The sequence below is a fragment of the Protopterus annectens genome, chromosome 5.part0 (assembly GCF_019279795.1).
Source record: "Protopterus annectens isolate FY-2018-M chromosome 5.part0, PAN1.0, whole genome shotgun sequence".
Lineage (NCBI taxonomy): Eukaryota > Metazoa > Chordata > Ceratodontiformes > Protopteridae > Protopterus > Protopterus annectens.
The window spans coordinates 1,771,942,176-1,771,967,785 of NC_056735.1; the positions used below are offsets into that span (position 1 = coordinate 1,771,942,176).

General features: G+C 35.1%; 1 protein-coding gene across 2 annotated transcripts in view; it reads left to right on the plus strand.

The window, feature by feature from the left end:
• The window catches only part of DSCAM (DS cell adhesion molecule), a 3,720,739-nt gene that overhangs the window by 2,722,538 nt on the left and 972,591 nt on the right, over positions 1 to 25,610 (plus strand). For both annotated transcript variants that reach the window (XM_044071570.1, XM_044071571.1), the window contains one exon: positions 17,187 to 17,257. In XM_044071570.1, coding sequence (XP_043927505.1) covers positions 17,187 to 17,257 — 71 coding nt within the window. The remainder of the gene's footprint in view (positions 1 to 17,186; positions 17,258 to 25,610) is intronic.

Genomic DNA, 25,610 nt, shown 5'->3' on the forward strand with positions numbered 1-25,610 from the left:
CTGGCACGTAGCTTATATACAATGTACCTTGTGGAACATCTTCAAGAAGAGGCACTGTGAGGAATATAGTTGTTCCTGTTTCACTTTGTAGTGACTGCTAGTTAAACAGGATCTGAAGCACTGTGTAGCCTGGGTGCATGTTCCTTTTGAGAGCAGGCAGTTTATTAAAAGGGTGTGGTTCACTAAAGCAAACTTATTTAATAGATATATAAGATGGCACCTGATAGATGTATTTTTCATATTTTTCATTGATTCATCTATGAATGCGTAAAGGACTCATCAACTGTTGATGTGTTATTCTCCATTTGACACAAGAAGAAAAAAAAATAAAAATATTGCTGCTATCATCGGCCATATTTTTTAGTGTCCTAGTGGCTACACAAACACCCCTTCTCTGAGAGTGAGTGCACTGTTCTTTGGTTTGTCAACCTTTATGTTATTAGTAGTGTTCACTGACAGTTTTTTTAGCACTCAAAGCCTGCTTGCGTTTGACCTACAGAGTAAATTATTACTTCCTGGAAAGTATGAAGATGCCCTTCAACTTAAAAGTTGGCTTCTTCTTTGCAGTGTTATTTAATAAATGTATATACAGCAGCAGGGCTAGCCACCTGGCAGTGTAAACCTTGGATCTAGATGATTGCCTCTGAAGCGACACCCGGACTCCATGTGCAAAAATGGGAAAAGGGGTTGTGGATGGATGGATTTAATAAATGTGTGCAATATCCTTATTAAATACATCCACTGCATCATAATAAAAATCACCATGCAACCACAAGAAAAAAGCAGGAATTATTTACTCTGAGTGGAATTGATTCATATGGGCTTCACCTTCCATTTACTTATCTCATTACACCACATTAGCAATGCATAGACTTTCTACAGTCCTTCTTTGCTAATTTGCTTTGTGTTCAATTACTGGTTTAATCTGAAGTTAAGAATTATACAGATATCACCGCTCTCTTTCTCCCCCCTCCATTCCACATTTCAGTTTAGTTTTTCAGTCTCAATGATATGTACCTACACCACTTTCCCTATCCTTTAGCAAGACTTAACTGTTTGACATTTAAAATTCCTGATTATGTCTGTTCAGTAATGTAAATGCTTGTAACAAAAACAAGCAAAACTAGACAAGCAAGACACAGCAGATGAATGTATATATATATATATATATATATATATATATATATATATACACACACAGTACTTACGTATCATCGCAACCAGATTGTTAATGGCAATACCGGTTGCTTAACGATTATGAAATACGATCATTATTGTTATACAAATGTTGTCTAATGTGGGTCCTTGTAGCACAACACTCTGGGTAATTATGTTTTTTTAGTTTTTTTTTTAAACGCATATTCAAATAATCCAAAACCTGTGTTGTACAATACTGTCAGCATTTCTGTTATTTGAAGCCTGCCTGCTGCACGTTTCTTTGTCATTTAATTAGTTTACTGTCAGTTGTACAACCCAGGTTTTGCATTATTTGAAGATGCATTTAAAAAAAATAAAAGGAAAATAACATACTGTTTGGCTTTCTGTCTGCACTTTACTGTCAGCAATTCTGTTATTTTAAGTCCGCATGCTAAGAAAGTAAGGAATGTAATTCATGGCGATAGCAGCATGGTAGGTCATGCGTGCATCTATGAGGCATGCAAAACAGGAAAACAGGAAGAGGATTTCTGAAATTGTTTGTGTTTGTAAAGGTAATGTAAACTTTTTTTGGCAGTACTAACAACTTAGAATGACAATTTCAACTATCATATGCAGTCGTATCTGTGCAGGTATGCTCCTTTCACAACGAGAAAATCTGGTTGCGATAATACGTAAGTACCATACATATGTATGTATATATATATATATATATATATATATATATATATATATATATATATCATATGTGTGTGTGTGTGTGTGTATTTCAATATAGCTATTTATATATAGATAGATAGTTATGTTGATAGATACAACAAATATCTATGTATCTTATCTATAGATCTATCTTTCTATCTATCTATCTATCTATCTATCTATCTATCTATCTATCTATCTGCCTGTCTATCTATCTATCTATCTATCTATCTATCTATCTATCTATCTATCTATCTATCTCTAATGCTAGTGCAGTTTGGCTTTATTTGCCTGAAGGGACTCATAAAAGACTTAAAAGAAAAAAAGTCATAAACATTCGATGCCATTTAGCTTAAACACTGGTTAGTACTCTTTGGGACATTTGCATATATCCCCATAGGTCTCCAATACAGGAGGTATAAAGTATTACACAGTGCAGACTCTTGCTTGGCTGGGTGTGTCTTACAGCTTCTGCTGAACAGTTTGTCTATGTCACCTTTTACCCTTTGGTCTGGATGTTATGTGGGTTACTTAACCAGAAAATTAGTATTTTTGGACATCAGACCTGTAAGGATAGCCCATACAATCCAGCAAATTCGGCAGAACAGGATGAATCTTGTTAGCAGGTCTTTGCCTTACCCCCAGAATTAAATTTAGACATGCAACTAAATATTCTAGTACACAAAATCTGCACACAACAAAGCATGTTAAATTATGGGTTGAACAGTTTTAAGTAAAAATAATTAATTATTGATTGTAGCATCATCTGCAAGTTCTGCATAATATGTAAGTCTGCAAGCAATTTCCTTTACAAAGATTTTTTCTTATATAACCAAGTATTTAAATGTATAGAAGCTGCCTCCTAAGTTCAAGATAAAAAAAAATCACTAACTGGAAAACATCATTGATAAGTTTATATCAAATTATCATAGACCTGTCCTAACCTGAATCAAGATGTTTATGTTACAGTCAGTTACTGAGCTTGAAAAAACTGATACTTTCTGGTTTAATTGCTCTACTACTTGTTCATTTTTTAAATCGTAGTTAACTCATTTAATGTTTTCTTTGCATTTCTGGCACACCAGTTTCTTTTTTAGTAATACAAATAAAAATAATAAAAATGAATCAGACAGACAAAACAGAGATAATGCAAGCAACCTAAGGTAAAATTGGGTGGGAAGTCAAGTGCAGATGTCTGGCAACTCTTAGGTTAATATTACTTTTAAGTACACATTATACATTTTTTTGTTCTAAGCATGAGAAGAAAGCAAAAAAAAAAACAGAGAATGTATTGTAATGCTAGTCTATGTTAGAGATCCTGGTCATTTTGGGATTTTCTCTTGAATGGTGAGTTTGATCCTAAAGGCAAAATCATTTTCAACAAGGAATTCCTTAACTTTGACTTCGAAATACCTAATAGCAGTCAAACGCTAATGTTGCTAATGAAAATACCAAGGTCTTAAGTAGAAATATGCAATACTATTAAATAATATCGATATACCCAACCCATTAAAATGTCAGCATTCACTTGCTAAAAGTGAATTTTCTAAATGTTATTTCATTAAAATGATGATCTGTGCAATTAACAATTTCAGATTAACATTACATAAATAGAAAGAAAATGACAGGACTTAAAGTTAAGCATTTAAAAAGTAAGTACACATAGTCAACACGATTCTTTTCAATGCAGCGTTTATTGAGCTCCTTCCAAAATTGCATTTGAGTGCAAATGGATAAGTGCTTTCTTCAAAATCAGCCCTTTTCAAACTCAAAAAGTTAAAGACTAAAAACTTAATAGAAAATCAATTAAAAAAAAAAAAAAAAGCTAAGGTGACCAGTGTTTATTACAGCTAGCAAATAGTAGACCAGGATGGCAGTCGACTGGTAGGTTCCTCTGGCCAATGGGAAAACATCATAGCTGCAGAACTGGCCAGTCAGAGAGGTGTGAAATCAGACCAATCAGAAAACACCTCAGGAATGGTCAGCTATCATGACTAGTTGGCAGTGGTAGCTAAATTTGCATGCTAGAGTTTCCTCATATTGGGGTGATAGCTAATCAGCTATACTTCCAAGAAGAAAAGTAAACCAATAGTGGTCTCAGGTGCTGGACAAATAATGTTAAGTTATGGAGCTAGAAGTCAACTGGACAAAAAGCAGTTAAATCAATCAGGTAATGCCTGTCAGAGATGGTGTCAAGCCTGAAAATATAATACTAAACAGCGGACATGAGAGTGACTTGGTTGGATGCCCCTTGAAAATGCTAGTGCCCTGTTAAAGTCCATAAGTATTAAAATGAGAACATAATATAATTACTGCAAAATAAGTCAATCATGTCCATACCTATATCGAAAAAAAGATCTTAAAAATAAAAATAAAAAAAAAATAATACAAATAATAAAAAAATAAACTATGCTTTCATCCCTGTAAAATGGACTTTCTTTGATACAAAATTAGTAAGGAACATGGTGAAAAAATGAACCAAGCATTTAAAAATGCAAAGAGAATATAATCCTTAATATAGTAGAGGAATCCATGGTGATGTTCAACAGAGGTTAGTGATTTACATGGAGTGTGCTGTAGTTTTCCAAGTGGAATGGAGTATGGGTATCCAGCATTATAAACATTTGTTGTAGAATAATTCAGGTAGTCAGATCTACTGTTTCTGTACCTGATGATGCTGTTCTGTGGCAGCACTGTGGGTAAAGATAGTGATGGCTGTAATCAGTCCATAGGACCATGATTACTGGCATTTCAGTAACCAACACAAACATTAGAGTCATGAAAGAACATTCATCCTGGATTTTCAAGGATCTTGATGTATACCACCTCTTCACATCAAGTGCATCAGATCCAAGGATCTTTATTTCTGCCATTGTTCTTGGTCATCATGGACAGTCTAGAGTTGGTTATAACTTGAATGAAGAAAAACAAATTAATATATTGGAACATAAAACAATACATCAGCACCTATCAGCTACTTGTATCCTGTATGCCTGGAGCATGCATGCTATATGTAAGAGAGCGTCAACAGCAAAGTATCTCAGAGTTTGTCAGAATAAGTTATAAGCCATCACGTACAAACAAGACAAAAACCGAAAGAGATAAAGCAAGTAGTATATTGTGTCCAGTTAAAAAAGGGAGTTGTGAAGGAAATGATGCAAAATTGGCATCCTCATGCCAAGCAACATGTTAGAATTTGTAAATCAGTGCATGTTCTTTTGTTTTATTGGCCTGACTTGAAGTTTTCATTTGATGGAAGTAGTAGTGATCAAACCATGAATTTGGCAGCCATTGCATGTCTCACTTTGCCTTGACATGGGGGGGGGTGCTATAGTCCTTGTTTCGTATGACTTAAAGATGTTATATGATCTTCCACTGGATGCTGTGGATAGTTTCCCATCTTCATTTGTGTCTGTCTCTTCAAGACCAAACTTTTGGAACTTGTTTATCTACTTTGAGTTAATTATGTTGGGTTTATTTATTTATCTTTTGGATGCTGACAAACTTTAGCATGAAAAGCAATATTTTCACAGACCACTTGCCTAAGTCACATGGGCATCCACCATTTAGAATTATCTTATTGGGCTTAATGCTAGCCTTGCCAGATTACCACCTTGATTTAACCTCCATTGGTTCGCCATTGACCACTAAATTTGTAAGCTTTACATTGTTGGCAATACACCACAGACTACTGTTGGCTTCCTTTTCTTCTTGTAAGTATGGCTGACACCCTGACTTTGGGGAAATTAAAATGCTCCCATAAAAGTTTAGCTACCACAGCCAACCAGTTACAATCACTCACCATTCCAGAAGCATTCCTGTAGTGGACTGATATTCCTCCTCTTGGTTGGCCCATTCTGCAACCAGAAAGTTCTCCTCATTGGCCAAGCTCACCTATAAATGCACTGCCACTGTGTCTCCTATCAGCTAATCCTATGACACAACACCTTGTTGCACTACCTATTCACAGTGTTAAATTTGTTTAGTTTGTAGCAATTACATCATTAACTTTTTGACTCTAAAGAAGAAACCTTTTGATTAATATTTCAATCCATTTGAACCCAACAAAGGTTATGTTGGGTCCAATTGCTGTTTGATATTGGGATATAGCTTTATGATGTTTACTGAGAAGTAAAAAAGTTATAGCCTGGTATTTTCTTTGATATTCAGATGAGCATGTGTTCTTTTAGTAGATGCAGGTCATGATATAACATTTGGTTCAACTGAGCCTTCTATCATTACTTTTATAAATGGAGGCCCTTTATCTGTGCTCAATAGTACACAACTGCAGAGGATCTGCTTATTTGACATCCTATTTCTCATATTTCTAAAGTTGTGCGCACTCAGAGTTAGTATATGTAAGCTCAATGGTATGAGAAGCAAAGCTGCCCACAAAGTCCATGCTCTTTCTATTTCATAACAAATTGTTTAGAAGAATGCATTTATTTAGAGAACTGTGACACAATGAATCATCTCTTCCAGTTAGCCCCATAATGTCTAATCTTTTCCTACTACAGTTTTATTATTTCAACAATTACATACAAATATATATCGACAAATTTTATAAATGGGTGATAATGTACTTCTAGCCTGGCAATATCCCAAAAGAGTCATCTCCATAACAAGTGTCTAGTCATTCTCAAATATGTAAAATCATACTTGTTTTAGTATAATGTAGTAGCCTATTCCAGGAATCAGCTACTCTCTTGGAGAACCAATTAGCGTATATCATATTCCAATATATTCTCCTACACAGGTGGTTTGATGCTTCTATACTAGTCTTTGATAAACACAAGCATTCTCCAAAGTATTTGTCGATAATTGACCTAAATATCAGAATAAGGTATCCTCTTAAAAAATATCTATATGAGACACTGTTAAAGTTCAAATATCTTAATCCTTTCTAACAAATTCAACTTTCATATCCATGGATGCCATTGATAATAGTTCTACTGTACACTTTCAAGATTATTCATGAAAGTATTCTTATAAAGTTTCCATAATAGTATCCTGTACTCTAGTCTGTGTCTAATGCAACTTACAGACACTGGTTTCATCATTTCTGATTTCCTATACTTTGTAGGTATTTTTATTCAGTATAACTGTCATTAACCAATCAGGTTTATAACTATTATTAACCAATCAATTGATGTGATCAGAAAAGCCCAAAGATAGATCTACCCATATACTTAGGTCATTAAATGAATTCCATTTCAATGACCATGTGCTGTGTTTAATACTCACCTATTCAGTCTATATCTCCAGATCTAATATGCTTCATATTTTATGTATTTGTCATTACGCTGTTCTCACAAGCTCAACTCATTGATTTAATAAAAGTTCTTTTCCGTACATACCATAACCATTACAGATATGATCAATTTTCACATTTTGAGTCATCTATATAGAGATTTAAAAATATCACAGATGAAAAAGATAAATCAACAACATACAGCCTAAACAAGAATGAGCACTGGATACAGCAGTGTCGGCCACATTAGCTTTAACTTAAAATTTCAGCTGTTTGATACTTGTCAGGTCCTGTTTGTAAGCCCTGCAGATATCTGTCTTATCAATATTGCATTAATACCTTTTTGTTCTAATTAAGTGGTCAGTGTTTTGTGTATCACCCTATTAATGACTGGAAATACTATTACATACATTACATCACAACATACCTTTTAATTTGCAATTATTATTTTATTCTAGAATATCACAGCACAGGTAGTTTAGACCCATTTTAGCCTATGCATGCTGATATTAATTCAAGTCTCAATTTTTCCAATTCTGATAATAATTAAAGAAGTCAAAATTACATTTATATATCCCTTTTGTTGCATTAGTGGGATATTAATTCAAGTCTCAATTTTTCCAGTTCTGATAATAATTAAAGAAGTCAAAATTACATTTATATATCCCTTTTGTTGCATTAGTTCTAGGTACATTCAAAAATAAGCAGTTCATGTAAATAACCGTTGATAGAATGATAGCTTTTCTTAATATCATTAAGAGTAACTTCTAAACAGTTGCTAGTTTTGTTTAACAGCACTTCAATCCCTTTAACATAATCAGCTTCTATCATTATAACAAGCCCACCCCCTTGTCAACTTTCATAAACCTCAATTAACCATTCTCTCTTAATAATTTGCAAGCTTAATTTTCTTCTTTACTTAAATTCCTTTGTTCAGGACCTCTTTTAATTCTAACGGAACCGCTACTGACAAACCTTGGACTGTACATGCCTTACATATGTCTATAGACAATTATTGTATTTGAAATGTTATCAAAAATAAATGGAATATTATTAATGGCAACATGGAAATGTTTGAAATAGTAGGATCTGAACCTAAGTTTGTTTAAAGGAAGAATGCTAGCATTAAGAATTTATTACAACATGATAGTTATTTTTTGAATGCACCTAGCAGTAATAAAACAAAGGGGACATATAAATGTAATTTTTGTAATGTTTGTAGTTACATTTACAAAGGACACTACATCACTTTCCTACATTTAGATAGAACTTTTGGCAGTAATAGACATTTTAACTGCCAGTCTAAGGCGATGATATATGCTGGTATTTGTTTTCAATGCTCAACATTCTATATTGTTATGACACAAGGACTTTGCAAAAACGTATAAAAAACACTTATATGCTGCTAAGGTCAAGGATGTTAGAAACACCCTATGTAAATATTCCCTAGAGTGTGTGTTGCATTTAAAAAGTTTTTATTTTAAGTTTTAGATGATATGCAGGAAGATTTAAGGGGAGGTGATTTCAAAAATAAACTCGAACAAAGGGAGACTGAATTGCAACTGAGGTTAAAGACAGATTCCCATCCAGGACAAAATGAAGTAATTTAACATGTTTTTTTGAAATATAGGATGTAATCATTGCTGGTTAATTGTTTTATTATTTGGAAAGAGTTTTTTTTATTGGTTGTAAAGTATTATAAAATGACATAGTGTGTTTCTTGTATTATTTCTAATGAAGTCTGATATAATTTTAGATGAAAGCTGTAAATAAAGATGGTTTAATGCTAATTTTGTTTTTTTTTTTTTACATTGTTCCTCATCTGGCTGGCTTGTCTCCCTGGTGAATTTTTGGTTTTATGGTCTTTTAGTTTCCATCTGAACATTTTGGTTTTGTGTTATGCATTCTACACTGTAGGTGTTATCATCAAAGAAATAATAACCAAAGGTCTCATAACAATCCTTTATCCCTGTCATGTTTTGTTTTGTTTTTCAGTTTCTGTTATGAGAAAAAGAAAAAAAAATGTACTCTGACAGAAATGTTTTCAAAACATTGTTCTTTAAACATGTTTCACAAACAGTAGCAACACCAATGTTATGTGAACACAGAAGCTTTCCAGTAAAAAAAACTTTATTGCTAATACCCCTTGCCTTAACAATCAGAATATATAAATAAAAATGCTGCTTTCTGCAAACTTTTAAGTTTGTAACCTTGCAAGAATCCATTTTCGTCTTAGTCAAATGTTGAAATATATCTGCTGCATTATCGTGGCAAGTCAACACCCTCCTGTTTAAATATATGTGTCCAAAATAAGGCATGGATGCTCTATACATTCTTACCTTTTTAAAAAATCAATTTTATCTAGCTATTTTAAAAAGCTTTGCATTCACACTGATCTGACTTTCCTTTATATGTGTGATTTGTGAAAATACATTCTAAATACACCCTAAAATATGTAGAAGCTGCAAATCCCTTTCTAACATTAAATGAGTTCATAAAGATAAGTTCAAATGATACAATATAAAGAGAAACAGCTCTATACATTTTTATGTTTAAGCATCTTAAGTCTACTCCTTACTAGCAGAGAACACTTCCTTTCCCAAATTTGTTCTGTGTGTACTTTGTCTGATGCTATTTATCTCATCAGCTCAGTCATTCATATACTGTAGGTAACGTTTTCCAAGCATGCAGTCTTCCTCTGCAAGTCTAGATTTAGTATTAGTAATAATAAGCAAACCATGCAACTTCTGACATGAGGAACAAAAGTCTCCAAAGTTATCATACCTTACTTCTTATATATGTGAAATGCTATCAGAAGGCCATTTACAGACACAATCCAGGTGAGTATATCACAATATAAGTCTAAAGTTGCATTAGTGACTATATGCCATCCAGAATTAAAGAACATAGTACAGTATCAGCAATGCATCTACATACTGTGGGAATAAAACCCAGAGACTTCTGTATTGAAAGCAAGTATACTACCTTTTGTGCTATTAACAATGCAAATAGACACAGCATAAGCAGGACTAAACTTCTCTTCCCCTGATGCTCTTAGCTCCTTGTAAAATCCACTCGACACTCAACTGTATCTCTCAACTTTGCAGCACATGAGCACAAGAAATCTGAAAAAAGCCAAAATTGATTATTGGGGGGGACAAAAGCCCAAAAACCAGGGACACATTTTAAACAATGCTTGTATAACCTTGGAAAGTTGCTAGAATAAAATGCTGTGCTACCACCATGCATTTCTCTGCCAAGTCTTGAAACCAGGACCCTGTGCACTACAGTCAAAGCAACATACCACTATGCCAAATCAGCTATTTCTTGAAAGACAGGAAGACTGAAAATTAAATGGCTATCATTTAGTTAATTCAGTTTTCACCATATCTTTCAACTTCTCAGCCCAAAAAACCTGCACAAAGCCAGTAATGGGGAATACAGCCCCCAAAATAGGGACATATTTCAAATATTGATCTTATAAACTTAGAAAATTGGTAGAATAAAATGTTTTGTGTTACCGTGTACTTTCTGAAGAATATGAAGTCTGAAATTCAAATGTCTAACGCAGGAGCATTTTTTCTCCTCCAATATCTGGGGTTGTTGAAACTTTTGTTAAATTATGTGAGCGGGACATGTACACTTATTTCCTGGATGTGAATAAGAAATGTCTATATTTTAATATGTCCAAACAGGAGAACATGTCCCTGAAGAAATTATCACAAGATAGCTCCATTGCTATCAGACCCGCAGACAAGGGGGGAGGGATTGTGTTGCTTAATAGGGAAGATTATGACAGATATATGCAGTCCATGCTTAGTGATCATTTAACATACAAATGCATAGATGAAAAAGATTTAAATAAAATACTCAGAGATATTAATGACACACTATATGATTTGTTGATGTGTCGACAGATCAGTAAGGACATTTATGAGTTTTTTTACACTAATCATCCTCAACTCCCAGTCATAAAGGGATTACCAAAAATGCACAAAGGGATATATCCACCTCCCATACGCCCTATAGTCTCGGGAGATGGATGGAGCACGGAAAATATTTCCATTTACTTAGAAAAATGTTTGAGACCCCTTGTTAACAATATCCCAACTGTTTTAAAAGATATCTATCAACTTCTGGAATTTCTGGATGATCTGGAAGTTGAGTTATGCAGAGATAGGCATCTCTTAATAACCATGGATGTTCAGAACTTGTTCACTTGTATCCCGAACGACCAGGGCATTGACTTAATCAGAGAACTATTACAATCCTCACCATCAATAGACTGCAATATGCAGGTACTGATTTGTCAGCTGTTAGATTTGGTCTTAAGCAACAATGTTTTTTGCTTTAAAGAGCATATGTTTTTACAACTAGCAGGGGTTGCCATGGGCACCCCCTGCGCGAATACATATGCCAGTCTAGTGGTTCACCAGTGGGAAAAGGAATTTTTATTTAGTCATGAATCCTTCAAAAAATGTTTGGTTTATAATTGCTTTGTGGACGATGTCCTTGTGGTTTGGGATGGCAGTGAGCAAGATTTTCTTTTGTTTGTATCATACTTAGAAACCACCACCAGTTTCTTAAGGTTTACCATAGAAACTTCACATGACACCATAAGTTTCCTTGATGTTAATCTCAGCATTCAAAACAATAGGTTATTGTCTTCTCTGCATAGGAAGACTTGTTGGAAGAATGCCATATTACGATATGACAGTATGCATCCTCGTCATATCTTTAAAGGGATAGTGAGATGTCAATTCCAGAGACTATTGAAATTATGTAAAGATCCCATGAATTTGAACATGGAATCAGAGAGAATGGAATTTATTTTCATAGAAAGGGGCTATGATCCCAAGCTAATAAGGCGTATTAAATCTGAAGTACTGGGAGAATCTAGAGATTTAGAAAATCAAACCATTATTAAAACAGGTCATGGAAATAGGGCTAATACTACATTTTCCAGTAAGGCCATGTTTGTAACCACATACACAACTGACAGTCTAAATATCAAGAAAATCATCTCTAAACACTGGGGTATTCTAACCCTAGATGATAAAGTATTAAACATAGTAGGGGCTACACCCAGACTTGTGTTCAGGAATAATAAGAATTTGAAAAGACTGCTTTGTGTTGATAATAATACTAGAATAAGAGATACTAGTATAATAGACAGGAGCATACTACAAGAAAGTGGGACTTATCCATGCAGGAAATGTAATTATTGTGGTTATATATCAACATCACAAAATTTTACACACCCTGATTTGGATTTCTCCTTTATCCCCAGGTTTACTGCTAATTGTGATACCTCAGGTCTCATCTATTTAGCGACATGTCATTCTTGCCCTGCGTTTTATGTGGGCATGACCAAAAGGAAACTTAAACATAGGATATACAACAATGTATATGATATAAGGAATAATAATCAGTTAAATGCCCAAGCCAAACATATCTCTATTCACCAAGAACATGGTTTTGTATTCAGGGTACTTCAAATTATTCCCCAAAATCAGCGAAGGGGAGATTACATGAATTATTTAGAGAGTAAAGAACTTGGATGGGTTTTTAAATTAAGAGCCCATTACCCTCCAGGTCTTAATAATTATGTTTCTCTACAATCTGTATTAAAATCTCGTAAATAACATCTTATGCATTATGGTGTTAGTTATATTTATTCATTTTTATGAATTTTAGGCTTAGCATTATATACATGAATATGTTCACACATATTTATATATGTACTTACATGTTTTCACTTATATACATTTTAGTACTTTTTATATCTATTTTTGTATTTTTATATTTGTATCTTTATTCATTTTGCCTTTAGTTATTGTCTATATTTATACATGCACATATATGTATATATATATATATATATATATATATATATATATATATATATATATATACGTTTTACACAAGTCTTATGCTCTTGGACGATGTATTGTTATGTAATTATTTCATAGATTTTATATATGAGATTAATTTGATCTATGTGAGGAGGTTTTATTCGTTGTATATCTAAATATATCTGAATATCTTATCAGTGTTTGCTGCTGATATAGGATGCTTTTGCTATATATATTTTTCTTTGGGTTATCCAATTGCTGCTATTTTACTTGGCAAGTTTTTAGACACAGGTAGTATAAAGAGAATCCAAAAGATGTGTCTCAATCAATCAATTAATGATTCACCCTACCTTTTGGCTATTGGAGAGTTTGAATTAATTGAATAATTGGAATGTATTTAAATAAGATGGTTTGTTTCTCATTCTTTGATCTGAAGAAGCGTAGTAATATGCAAAAGCGCTCATCCACAGTTTTATTTAAATAAAAGAATTTGGTTTTTACAATTGCTGCTGCCGTTCTTGTGCCTGAGACTGTACGTGTATTGTTGCGTCTATCATTATTTAGAGAATTCAAAATCCAGAAAACCACAGATTTTATGAGGCACAAAACAGAAAAAAATATGAGCCAAAAATCTGAATGCTTTTTCACAAGTGGCGATGGGTAGGGAATTCAGGCTCTTGCTACCTGCACCCAAGTTTGAGGGTTTGAGCCTGAGTTAGTCTCTTTAGCCACCAGTTATAGTTAACTGGGGCATTTCACACACACACACACACACACACACACACACACACACACACACACACACACACACACACACACAAAACCTGAGTGAATCCAATAGGCTGGTCCCCCCCCCACACACACACACACACACACACACACACACACACACACACACACACACACACACTACCTGAGTGAATCCAATAAGGCAGTTTCCCACACACACAATACCCGAGTGAATCCAGCTTGCTCTGTATGCAGAGTCCTGTCCTCCATTCAAAATAAGCCAGTTTCCCATCCAACATTCAAAAGTCTACAGCAGCAGCTCCATTTCTTGGTGCCGAAATAAATGAGCAGACCTTGCAGTCCAATCTTCCTCCAGTCTATGCAGATGTAACCACACTTCTTTCCGAGTCTGGACTGGTTAAACAGCAGTCTAGATTCAAGTTCTGAGCATGCATGCGTGGAGTTCCGGGATTTTTTTTTATTTTGGTTTACAGTTGTGGGTGCTGCAGTCCTGCAGTCCAATATCACAAGCCGCCACTGCTGGCACTGTGTTTCATTAAACATGAGAAAGTAGTTACTGTCATGTAAGGTAACAGTCTAGTCCAAACACTAGTAACCATACACGTAATAGTCTGGAAGACCTTTATACTCAGGAAATGTTAACAGTATAACAAAAGTGTATTCAGTATTGATGCTCTGCATGGGTATCTGTCAGAATGTCAGACTAACATTTCAACACATTCTCTCTCTCTCTCTCTCTCTCTCTCTGTCGTTTGTTAATTTGTCTAAGCAACCACCTATATAGCATACTAACTGCACACAACCTCCATAAATTCTAAACAAAATAATGTCTTTCGGGGGTCGTCACAGCGGAAGATTTTTATAGTGCCATGGTGCCAGCCCGATGCCCAACCTTCAATGAAGGCACACTCATTTATGCATGCACCTACCTGAATGTCTTTAAGCATCACTCAACCATGGGGAGAACATGCAGACTCCACACAGAAGGTGCTCCAGCTGAGAATCAAACGGGAGAACCTCTTGCTGTGAGACAACAACGCTAACCGCTGCACCACCACGGCCTTGCACCACAGTGGCCTTGCCACCACCACAGTCTTGCCTTTTGCATGTCACATCACTTCACTATGACTCTGATATTACTGCAGTTACCAAATTTTCTTTTAATCATAACATGTATCTCACAATGAATGCATGCTAAGCTAGAATACCAAATTATAAATTATAAATTGTTAACTTTTCTCCTCTGGATTTAACAAAACTTCCTCCACATTTCTTTTTATTATGATTCTTTTTCCTTTAAAGTGTCATGATTAGCTGATATGAGTTTTTCTTTCTTTGCTGAATGAACATTGACTCTAATGTGACATGTTGAGAGAATCTTTAGTTTTATGTCAGGCCATAACCCGTTCTTCTCAAGTTTCAGATTTACATACTCACGCACAGTCACACATGCACACAGTATCTTGTCTCTGAGGGTATACTTCTCATAATAAGAATCTGAGATGCACACGTTTTCCCACATTGTCATTCTTAAGTGTTTTTTCCAGCCAGTGGGAAAGCCATGCATTTCCCTTTCTATTTAAGTATATATTAAAACACTGCTAACTAAAATTAGTAACTTAATAACTCTTGATGATGCAGTCCTGATAGTCTGAAACATCAAGTAATTGTAGTACGTGTCTACTTCAAAATATTGAATACTCACATTATCGAATCCCACTTCATCTAGCCTGACTTAGCTGAATCCTCATTACATTGAACTCTTGGAACAATGAAAATGAACAGTGGGAAAAGAACATCTCAACCACCAGGACAAAACAACAAACAGCAAAACAAAAAAACCTCCAAGTGGGTGGCTTTGCCCCCCACACCCCCTAACTAAATATACCAACTCTGAGATCACACTACATTGGAGGAAGGCCAAGGTTCACTATGGTGGTTAAATGGTTCCTTTCCTGGGGTTCATTTTCATTGTTCTGGGAGCTCGACATAATGAAGATTCGATGAAGTGGGATTCAATAATGTGAGTATTCGATGTTTTGAAGGGGATCTGAAATACATATACTGGTCCAAATAAAATGTATTAACATCACCTCTGTGTTACAGTGCCTTTGTGGACTCTAAATTATCAGTTTTATTTAAATCATAGTGATTGAATTGGCCATCTTTTCATTAATTTTATATTTTATTTCATGTTTTGCAAACACAGGTTTATGATAAGCTCCATTACTGTAGCTTGAAGCAGTTGAAATCTGTTATTTTTTGTTAAATCATTACATCACCATAATGCTGCTGCTATTTTGTTGGACTTTATGATGTCAAAAATAAATAAATAAATAACCAACCTTCCTCTACCACTGACGAAATGCTAGCAGTATAGGGAAAATACATCCTATACAATGTATCTGATAGTTTGAGTTAAACAGCTTAATCTTGCATTTTTTTTGTAGAATAATACAAATGCATACAATGAAAAGGTGACATCTGGGTTGTATACCTCAATATATATTACAAGGTTTTTTTCTGCATGTAATGAGAATAAATGGAAAATGAAAATTTCAAATTTATGAATTAATAATGAATTGTCCATGAGTTAATAACCATTTAGGTTTTTGATGTTGAAATTAATCAGTTTATACTTGCTTGTTTCATGGAATCCATTTTTATTTGGTTAATAAAATTGTATTAAAAATTTTAAGATTTCTGTGATGGTGACAACTGACACTGTTAAATCTGTCTGAAGAGTGAAGCAATGCTACAAATATAGGAACTGAGTTATCCCCATTCAGGACATGGCACCAAGACACAGTGAATGATACATTCTCAACATCTCAGATGCAGGGCACATACCTCAGTTGCTGCAAGATTATTGTCTTATTTTATTTTTTATAGATTATAAATAACTGAATCAAGGAAAAATAAATACAGTTATATTGCATCTTTCACTAAGAGCATTGCATTTTTATTTTTTACATCTTTGGTCTTGTAAAGATAATGGGGCAACAGGACACCTTGAAGCTGTATATTAGGTATTTCTAATAAAAGAAGGAAAAAGCAAGCACAAAGCAGCTGTCATTAATGTGCACTTGAAATGTATAAAGCACCTTATTTTGTCATGTGCATGTAGAATTGTATTATGAAAAAATAATTAGAATGAATGAAAAAAACTATGTATCATTATATTTCATACTTGTTTCAGCTTGGTGCTTTATTACTTGCAAATATTTTCTTAGTTGAAAAGGTAAAAGAGTCGAAATGAAAAAGAAAAGAAATTAATATGAAGCTAACAGCATAATTTTAACTAACTTGCTTTTCTGTTGAGTCTGTGATATGTAAACACCCAAGCTGTATTTGTTCACATAACCATATCTGTTGGTGATGGCATTCCATGGGTAATGCCTTTGCAAATCATGTTATACTACATTAACTGCAAATTACTTTTTAACTATATACCTGTTTTTAAAACTGTTTTTTAGCTCCAGATGGCCCACCTCAGGATGTTCAGTTAGAAGCTATATCCTCACAGAGCATAAAGGTCACTTGGAAAGTAAGTGGTCAGCAATTTTGTATATTCCACAATCTCTGTATTTTGGTATTGCTATTAATTGAGATAGCTCTGTGCTTCATATTGAAGTCAAATGCCATTATAAAGAATGTTGAGAACTGTAATCAATACCTATTAATTTCACATTACTCAATTAATTCCTTCTTTACAGTTTAGTGTAGTTAGTCCTTTAATACATATTTACTAATGTTTTGATGAATAAATGCACTTAGTATTTGTTAGGTATGTATTAGTTATGTTCATAAATTATATGTTGTAACTTCTGCACATGTACATAAAGGTATCACACATTTTAACACATTGTATGAAAACACACATGCCTATTTTGTATATATATTACAACCCTAGACAGTAAAATATTCATAAAACAAACACACACATCTGGAGGACACGCATATATATATATATATATATATATATATATATATATATATATATATATAGACAAATACCTAGAAATATGTATATTCCCAATGACAACAGAAAGGTATGTGACAATACTTCAACAAATTAGTGTTCCATTTGTACTTATCATGGGAAAAATAATCAAATAGACAGCCAAATGATATGACTAATTGCAGGACAATAATACCAGCCTGGTTTACTGTATCACAGTTTTGTATCTAACTGTAACATAGTCTTTATCGAAAAAAAAAAAAATGATTTCTCATAACATTTGGTACATGACAATGTGCTTCCATGTGCAAAAATGTGCAGTCTTCATTAGTGTTAATAACTGAGAGTTTACCATTTTATACATTGTTTGCAGACAATATTAGGCAAACACTCAAAAATAACTAATAGTGTCACTGTTTTATTCCTACATGCACACACACACACATGTGTATATGTGCGTGTAGTGTTAAATATTGCTGCAGTACACTAGAACTGCAATTAAAATATCGAAATACATGTAATCATGGAGGAAAAAAACAGAAATAGGTCCCATTATTTTTATGTACATGAGGCAGAATTTCTTGATGTTTATTGTACTATATATTGTCTCTGTTTTGGATGTTACTAAAGGAGTAAAGGAAAGCAGAAACCAAAAAAATCAAAAGAGAAGAAACAGAATATAGATAAGAACTTAGAGAAGTAAAGCATGGAAGAAGAGAGGTAAAAGTATGGGACTTTTAGGTTGTTGTGTAACTACTGAAGTCTACAGATAGCTCAAATGAGCTGATTGATAAAAACTTAATTGTTAAGTTTGATAATGTTGCTCCAGCCATGAAAGAGGTTTCATCCTGCAGATATTTGGAATATAGTTGTTATTGATTTGTAAGACTGAGGGGGCATCTTGCATGTCAAAAATTTATTGCATCAACTTTATCAAGTCTTGGAAAGTGGAGACAAAATCAACCTTGGCTTTAACAGTGATATATGTGTATCTACTAATATTACAAAAGGATGTGTGGCACTGAAAATAGTCCTGTTTTTAAAAATAATTGCAAAGTAATTTCATACTGTTTGCATTAGTGCCGAGTTTATAAAACTGGGCAGCCAAAAATGCATTCATTTATCTTGTAATAGAACGATATTTCGTCAGAAGGCTAATGAGGAGTACCTAGATAATGTATGGTGAAGCAGAATGTTTCACTGAAAATTTTCCATGAAAATTTCCTTCATTGTATAGGGAATTTTGCATAATCTGCATACTGAAAAACATTGATTAAATATTGTGTTACTTGAGATGTTATCCCCTCATGCTCCAGTATGCAACCAGACCTTTTTCTGAGGTTTGCTATATAAATGTATTAAGTATATGTATGCTGTTAGTAAGTACTTACATGAACCAACACAGATATGAAGTATTTTTGTATTCCTTGATGAGTTTTATTGTGGATGATAGATACAAAACTGGAATGGAATAGCCATGCTTTTACAAAAATTCTTTAGATTGATAAATGTAAAACAGATACCCAATTAACAAAAAATCCTCATTAATTGTTAGTGAAAAGAATAGTAGTGCATCTGTAGAGAAATTTAATCCTTTTTCCAATGCTTTAACAGCATTGCCCGAAGAGGTTATTAATAGGATTAGCATTTATTTTATAAAATAATGAAGAGACAACCAGTGTTTTATGTTTATATCAATATCAGATTAGTAATGAAGCTCACTAGTACCTCCTACTAGTTAATATTGCTTTAGTCGGTAGAACAACTTCAGCTTATTCATTCTCTAGCCTCAATTTTTATTTGTTTTTGCTGTTTTTTTCCTAATCATCCCAATACATGTCTTTAAGGGATAGACAGGGTCACTGATTGGGGAAGCTTGTCCCACAAAGTTACTTCTTTGGGTTATTTTTATACAGTTGTAGGCTACCACCACTAGTGATTCAGCAGTATGGGAGTAAAGTAGGTAACTGAATTTGGGAAAGTAAAGTCTGAAGCCCAGTGTGTCCTCTTTAATACAGTACTCAGTAGCTATTATGACATCAGTGGTGTGTGTAACTATAAAGAAATGTAACTGCTTCATTTTGATAAGCATGCTGCCTGCATTCAGTACGTGAATAACATAACAGAGATTGTGAGAGCGAGTGATAGAGAGAGAGGTAGTTTGGCTCAGGAAGGGACAATTAAGAGGAATTTAGTAGCAGGAATTTGAGTAATTGAGCTAGTTTATGAAGAATCTTGGAGGGCAGCTGTGGTGGTGCAGCAGTTAGTGTTGCTACCTCACAGCAAGAGGTTCTCTGGTTCGATTCTCAGCTGGGGTGCCTTCTGTGTGGAGTCTGCATGTCCTCCCTGTGGTTGCGTGGGTTTCCTCTGGGTGCTCTGGTTTCCTTCCACATCCCGCAGACATGCTGTAGGTGGATTGGAAACTCTCAATTGGCCCTAGGTGCATGTGTGTGCCTTCTGTGGAAGGTTGGGTGCCGGGCTGGCTACTCAGCACTGTGAAACTTCACTGCCAATCGTTCTGCAGACCATTGTTCCACTATGGCGACCCCTACCCGAGATAAGCCAAAAGATGATGATGATGATGATGATGATGATGATGAAGAATCTTGGAATCTATAAATTAACAGAATGAAGCATGTTGTTCTTCATTCTTGAGAGATGGCAAAGTTGGGGTGAACTTGAATTCTTGAGGAAAGGGAAAATATGCTCTGTTGTTGATAAGGAAGTGACAGACTGGTAAGGCAGTGTTCATGAGAAGTAACACATGCTGGTTTGTTGGAGTAAGGCTATGGTGGAGGATGTAAGCATTTTACAGAGGATGGAATGAAAGGTGTGACTGTAGGTCAGGAAAGACATTAATACAGAGTAAATTGTTATGGTAGACATTTACAAAGTTTTGAGGATAGCTGGGAGTGCAGAAAACTAAGAGGACGTACTCGAAGGACAGATGAGTACAGGTAAGGTTTCAGTTACCTAAGGGCAATAAAACTATAAATGGGATGTAGGCAATTTGGTACAGAGGAAAAGGTGGTAGAAGGATATAATGTTTGGAAGGGTTTCAGAAATGTCAGTTGTAGGTGGATATCAGCAAGTGTTAGGAATATCACTAATGTTGTAGGAATTGGTTGCAATTAAATATCAGGAGTTATCGCTAGTAGTATAGTGCTAAATCTATTACTTACTGAATCACAGACAACAATGGAAATATACAGGATTAAATTGTGTAAACTAGAGTCACTTTAAAAATAATAACAATATGAATCTAGAAATTATATTTTCTGGAGTTACATTTTTGTGACCTTCAAGAATATATGCAGATTGCAACTTTATTGGCTGTTTCATTTATTTACAATTGTAATTCTGCACACTTTGACTGAGAATAAGAATATTATGAGGGCTGCAATAGGAGAAGTGTATGGGGGTATGTATAGTATGAATTTGTATTGGTAGAGGTGAAACATGCATACATGATAATGCAGGCTATATTACAATATTAGAATGTGTGTTACAGTGGGTACTGGTATCCTTCTTAGGCAAACTATGATATAAAATATGTTGTGTTAAGTGTAAATAGTAGAAGAATATGTGTTTCTCATTGTATGAGTTCAGAGTTAGGTAATGCAGGCTGATTGCTTGGTTGACCTTACTGGTTAATCATACAATATTGGGAGATTAATTATTGGCAGTAAAAGAATGCGGACATAATTTAATAAGTATAAAGCAAAGAGTCTGTGGGGTAGTTAGAGATCAGGCTAGGAAAGGAGAAAAGCAAGCACCATTTAGGACCATCAATAACTAATCTGCAAAGCAGAAGACTTGGACACTATGCTACAGAAGCCATTTAAAGTCTGTAACCTGTTGCAGTAGAACAACTCCTCAGAAAGTCATTTACATAGTGAGGAAAAATGAATATTTATCCAGAAGAGGCTTAGGAGATAAAGTACCAGGTACAAAAGTCTGAGATCACATGTGAATGGTAACATCTGTGGTAGCAACAGTATATCAAGGGATGAGCCTATTTTATCAGTAGTTATCTGGATCAAGAGAAAAAAAGACCAAAAGGACAGCAACACAGGAGAAAGAACATAAAAGCACTAGCACACTGTAAAGGGCACATTTCACAGAAATGTTAATTAAATGTCAGCATAACATCCAGCCAATATATGTAGCCATGGTTTTGTCAGCACAGGAGTCTGTTATTGTGTGAAGGGAGCACGCAACTTGTTACTACAGAAGGGATGTAAGTCATGGAAAAAATCTAGGGAAAAAATGAACAAAATAAGTATGGTAAAAAGGACAGCTAGGTGAACTGACAGGAAACCTGTAAATGAGGCAAAAACTGATGAAGAATATGTAGGGAATTGCAATTAAGAAAAATGAAGGAAGGCACTAAGATACAGGATGAAAAGTTTAGAGGGACATAAAGCAGGAAAAAATTACAATGGGCCAAATGCATTACAGCATGAAAGGCCTAAACATGAAAGAAAGCTTTATCTAAACAGCAGCAAAATATATAAAACAAAAAATGTATATAGAAAAGGGTACAAACAGTCTTTGACACACTAAAAATAAATAAATTTCTTGGGTGGCGAAAGCCAGGGTACCTTTTTGGCTAGGCTTATATAGGCCCTAGGTCTAATAGCCTAGTACCTACCTATGAACCTATGAACCTATGATACAGCAGAATTTAACTAAGCATTATTACAGCATGCAATATACATCACATTTAGAATGGTTCTTTATTCTATGATCAGATCAAGTCTATAAAATTGCACTTTATAGACATTCCCTGATTTGCATACGCTTTTAAAAAAGTCTGTTTTTTTATTATTGATAGTGTTGAATCAGACAGCAGAGGATTAAACATAGAAGTGCTATTAGAACATAAAGAATTGAACGTTGAGTGTTTGGTAGATATAAATGGAAGTTATAAGTTTAAGGAAATCATGCAATTTCAGGTAGGATCTGTTAGTAATAGATGTTAATAGAATTTTGCGAAGAATCTTTTTAGACTAGGTCCCCAACAGTATGGCTTTGTGAAGGGTAGATCTTGTCTGTTTAATCTCATAAATTTCTTAGAAAAGGTTACAGTGGCTGCAAGTAGTGCCCACGCAGTGCACGTGGTGTACCTTGACCTGGCCAGGACCTTCAACACCATTCCCCATGCTGACATTATATGAAAGCGAAATGCTTTAAAAATGGATTCATATGCGGTAAGTTGGATAACAAACTGGCTGAAAAACAGAAACCACACAGGTCATCCCTGACCTTCTTTCTCTTCCTCCTTACCTCCAGGATGTCCTTTGGCCCAGCAGTATGGCCGCAAGTAGTCTCAGATAAATGGCTTCTGGGATCATTTGGAGAGGGTATACTTGATAGTGGATAGAAAATCCCCCCTTCAGGGGTGAATTCCTATACACCCACCAGACCACACAGATCACATGGTGGAAGCTGAGGTCATAGAACCAGAGCCTGTGATATGCAAAGGCAAAAACATTTACTAAAGAATCTTTTTGGTACAAAAAAAAAGCACTTTTGGAGACTTGTCCTGATTTATCCTTTCCAAACACCTCTGTAAAAGTTTCAAAATTTAAAATGCTCACCTTACATTTGGTCATAGCATTGTTTTCTGACCACTGTTTCATACTGACTCTAAATGTCAGGGATGCTTATCATCGTAGTCCTATTGCTCCCAATTTCAGGAAATGTTTGATATTTGCTCTTTCTGGTTTACACTATCACTTTTCTGTGCTACTCCTTAGGCTATCTACTGTACCTAGTGTGTTTACAAAGTGTCTGCCGCCCTGCTTACCTTAGGCATCCATTTTTTTTTATTTAGACAACTTGCTGAGTTGTATGGGTTCTTTATCTAGGTTCTTGGAGTCCTTAGACAAGTTTGCATACCTCCATGTCACACTGATTCATGCCTTAAAAGTTCTTCACCTCTACAGATCCTCTTCTAGTGGTCACAGACATTACCGTGATGTGGTACCTGAACAAGCAAGGGGATACAAGCCCATATCCTCTTTGCCATTTGGTAATGATTGCCTGGGATATGGGTCTACACCATTCTCTGATTCTTCAGACCTTATACATTCTCTAAGAGCAAAGCACAGTGGCAGACAGAATAAGCAGATCCTGAACAGACTCTCACAATTGGAAGCTCCATGTAGAGGTTTTCCAGGTTTTGATCCAGATATGAGGAATGCCTCGAGTAGATCGGTTCATCTCCTTTCAAAGCAGACAACACAGAAAAAAATTCTGTTTAAGACATCATTGCAGCCATGCTTGAAAGACAGCCACTCTATCATTCCTGTGGTCAGGAATGCCCCTGCATGCATTTCCATCCTTTAAATGATGTCCATTATACATCTAAAGGGTCAGAAAGAACTACCAGAATCCATTGTTGTAGTAGCCCCCTTTGGTCCAGGCAAATTTGGTTCTCTCTTTTAATGGAGTTGCCCAATAGCAATTACCACAAGCTTCCTCACAGACTGGATCTAAACACACAGAATCAGGATGAATTCATGAAAGATGAATATGTGAACCAGAAATTGTACTACCAAAGGTAGGCCCCATTGTCTGTGACTCTGAGGGACAGATTGATAAAATACCGTAGGGTTTGCATTGATGATGAGTAAGCTCTTTTGATATTCCAAGCTCAGGAGTTGGTTTCCAGTGATCCAGCTATCCTTCTCCAATTAGCCATACTTCCAGAGTAATGAATGTTCCCAACAGCTCTGCATATGGAGGCAGCTGGTGAAATCTGGTAAACTGAGAATCAGATAGACTCTCAGGTATTCCACTGTCACAGACTGAAATGTGAATGCTAGAAAAAGTAAAATTAATTTGCAGAATCAACAAAACTAGTGACCTGATGATTGAGTGCACCCATTCGGACTTGAAAGAGTAGTTGTTCAGGGTATGAACTACTGTGATATTGTCTGACCAAGAGGAAATTCTGTTATTTTGCAAATGATCCTTCCATATCAAATTAGTGACCCAAATGGGAAATATCTCTAGGAAGATAATATCTTTCTTCCTTTCATCAGACCAGGACTTAGGCCACTCAGTGGCAAACCAACTACTTCGAAAATACCTACTCATTCCAAAGCCAGCTGCTGCATCTGTGAATAACTGTACATACCCTCATTTTGGGTCAATTCCAAAACTCCTTCATCTTCCTCTCTTAAAACCTGGTTGCCTCGTGGTTTTGGCGTCTTTTCAGGCTTGTTGGCTGTTGGTGAAGCACCCACCAAGAGGAGAAAACGCTGAGAGAAGAAAGGAGCCACTTTTGAGATTTTAAGTATTTTTCTTCCGTTTATTTGCTAAGTTTTTCTGCATAGCCACCTATTTTGAGCATTTTCTGGCTTGTTAAACTTGATTTCTGCATTAGTAACTGTATTTAGAGCACAACCTAGAGCTGTTTACTGAATTTCCTGTTTGCACTTATTTTTAAAATCGTTTTTTTTTCAAAACTTGCATTTTATCTGTCTTTGGCCTAGCACTCTTGTGTGGGGTCATTTACTGCACTGTTATAACTTGTTGATACTTGTGAACCTCTGCTATCTCTGAAAAAAAAAACAAAAAAAATCTTGCTTTTTTCCCCACTTTTCTGAGATTTAAAAAAGTTCAGTTACAGGCTTGCTGTTCTGAACTGTTTGTAAGTTTCTTGGAGGCCATTTTTTGCTTAGGCTAAAGAGAAGTCTCTCTGTTGATCAGTGGCAGTGAAAAACATTGAGCAGCCTGCCTGCCCCTGTGGGAGTGGTTACTGACTTGAAACTGTAGTTTTATTGGCCATTTTGGGTCAATTCCAAAACTCCTTCATCTTCCTCTCTTAAAACCCGGTTGCCTCGTGGTTTTGGCATCTTTTCAGGCTTGTTGGCTGTTGGTGAAGCACCCACCAAGAGGAGAAAATGCTGAGAGAAGAAAGGAGCCA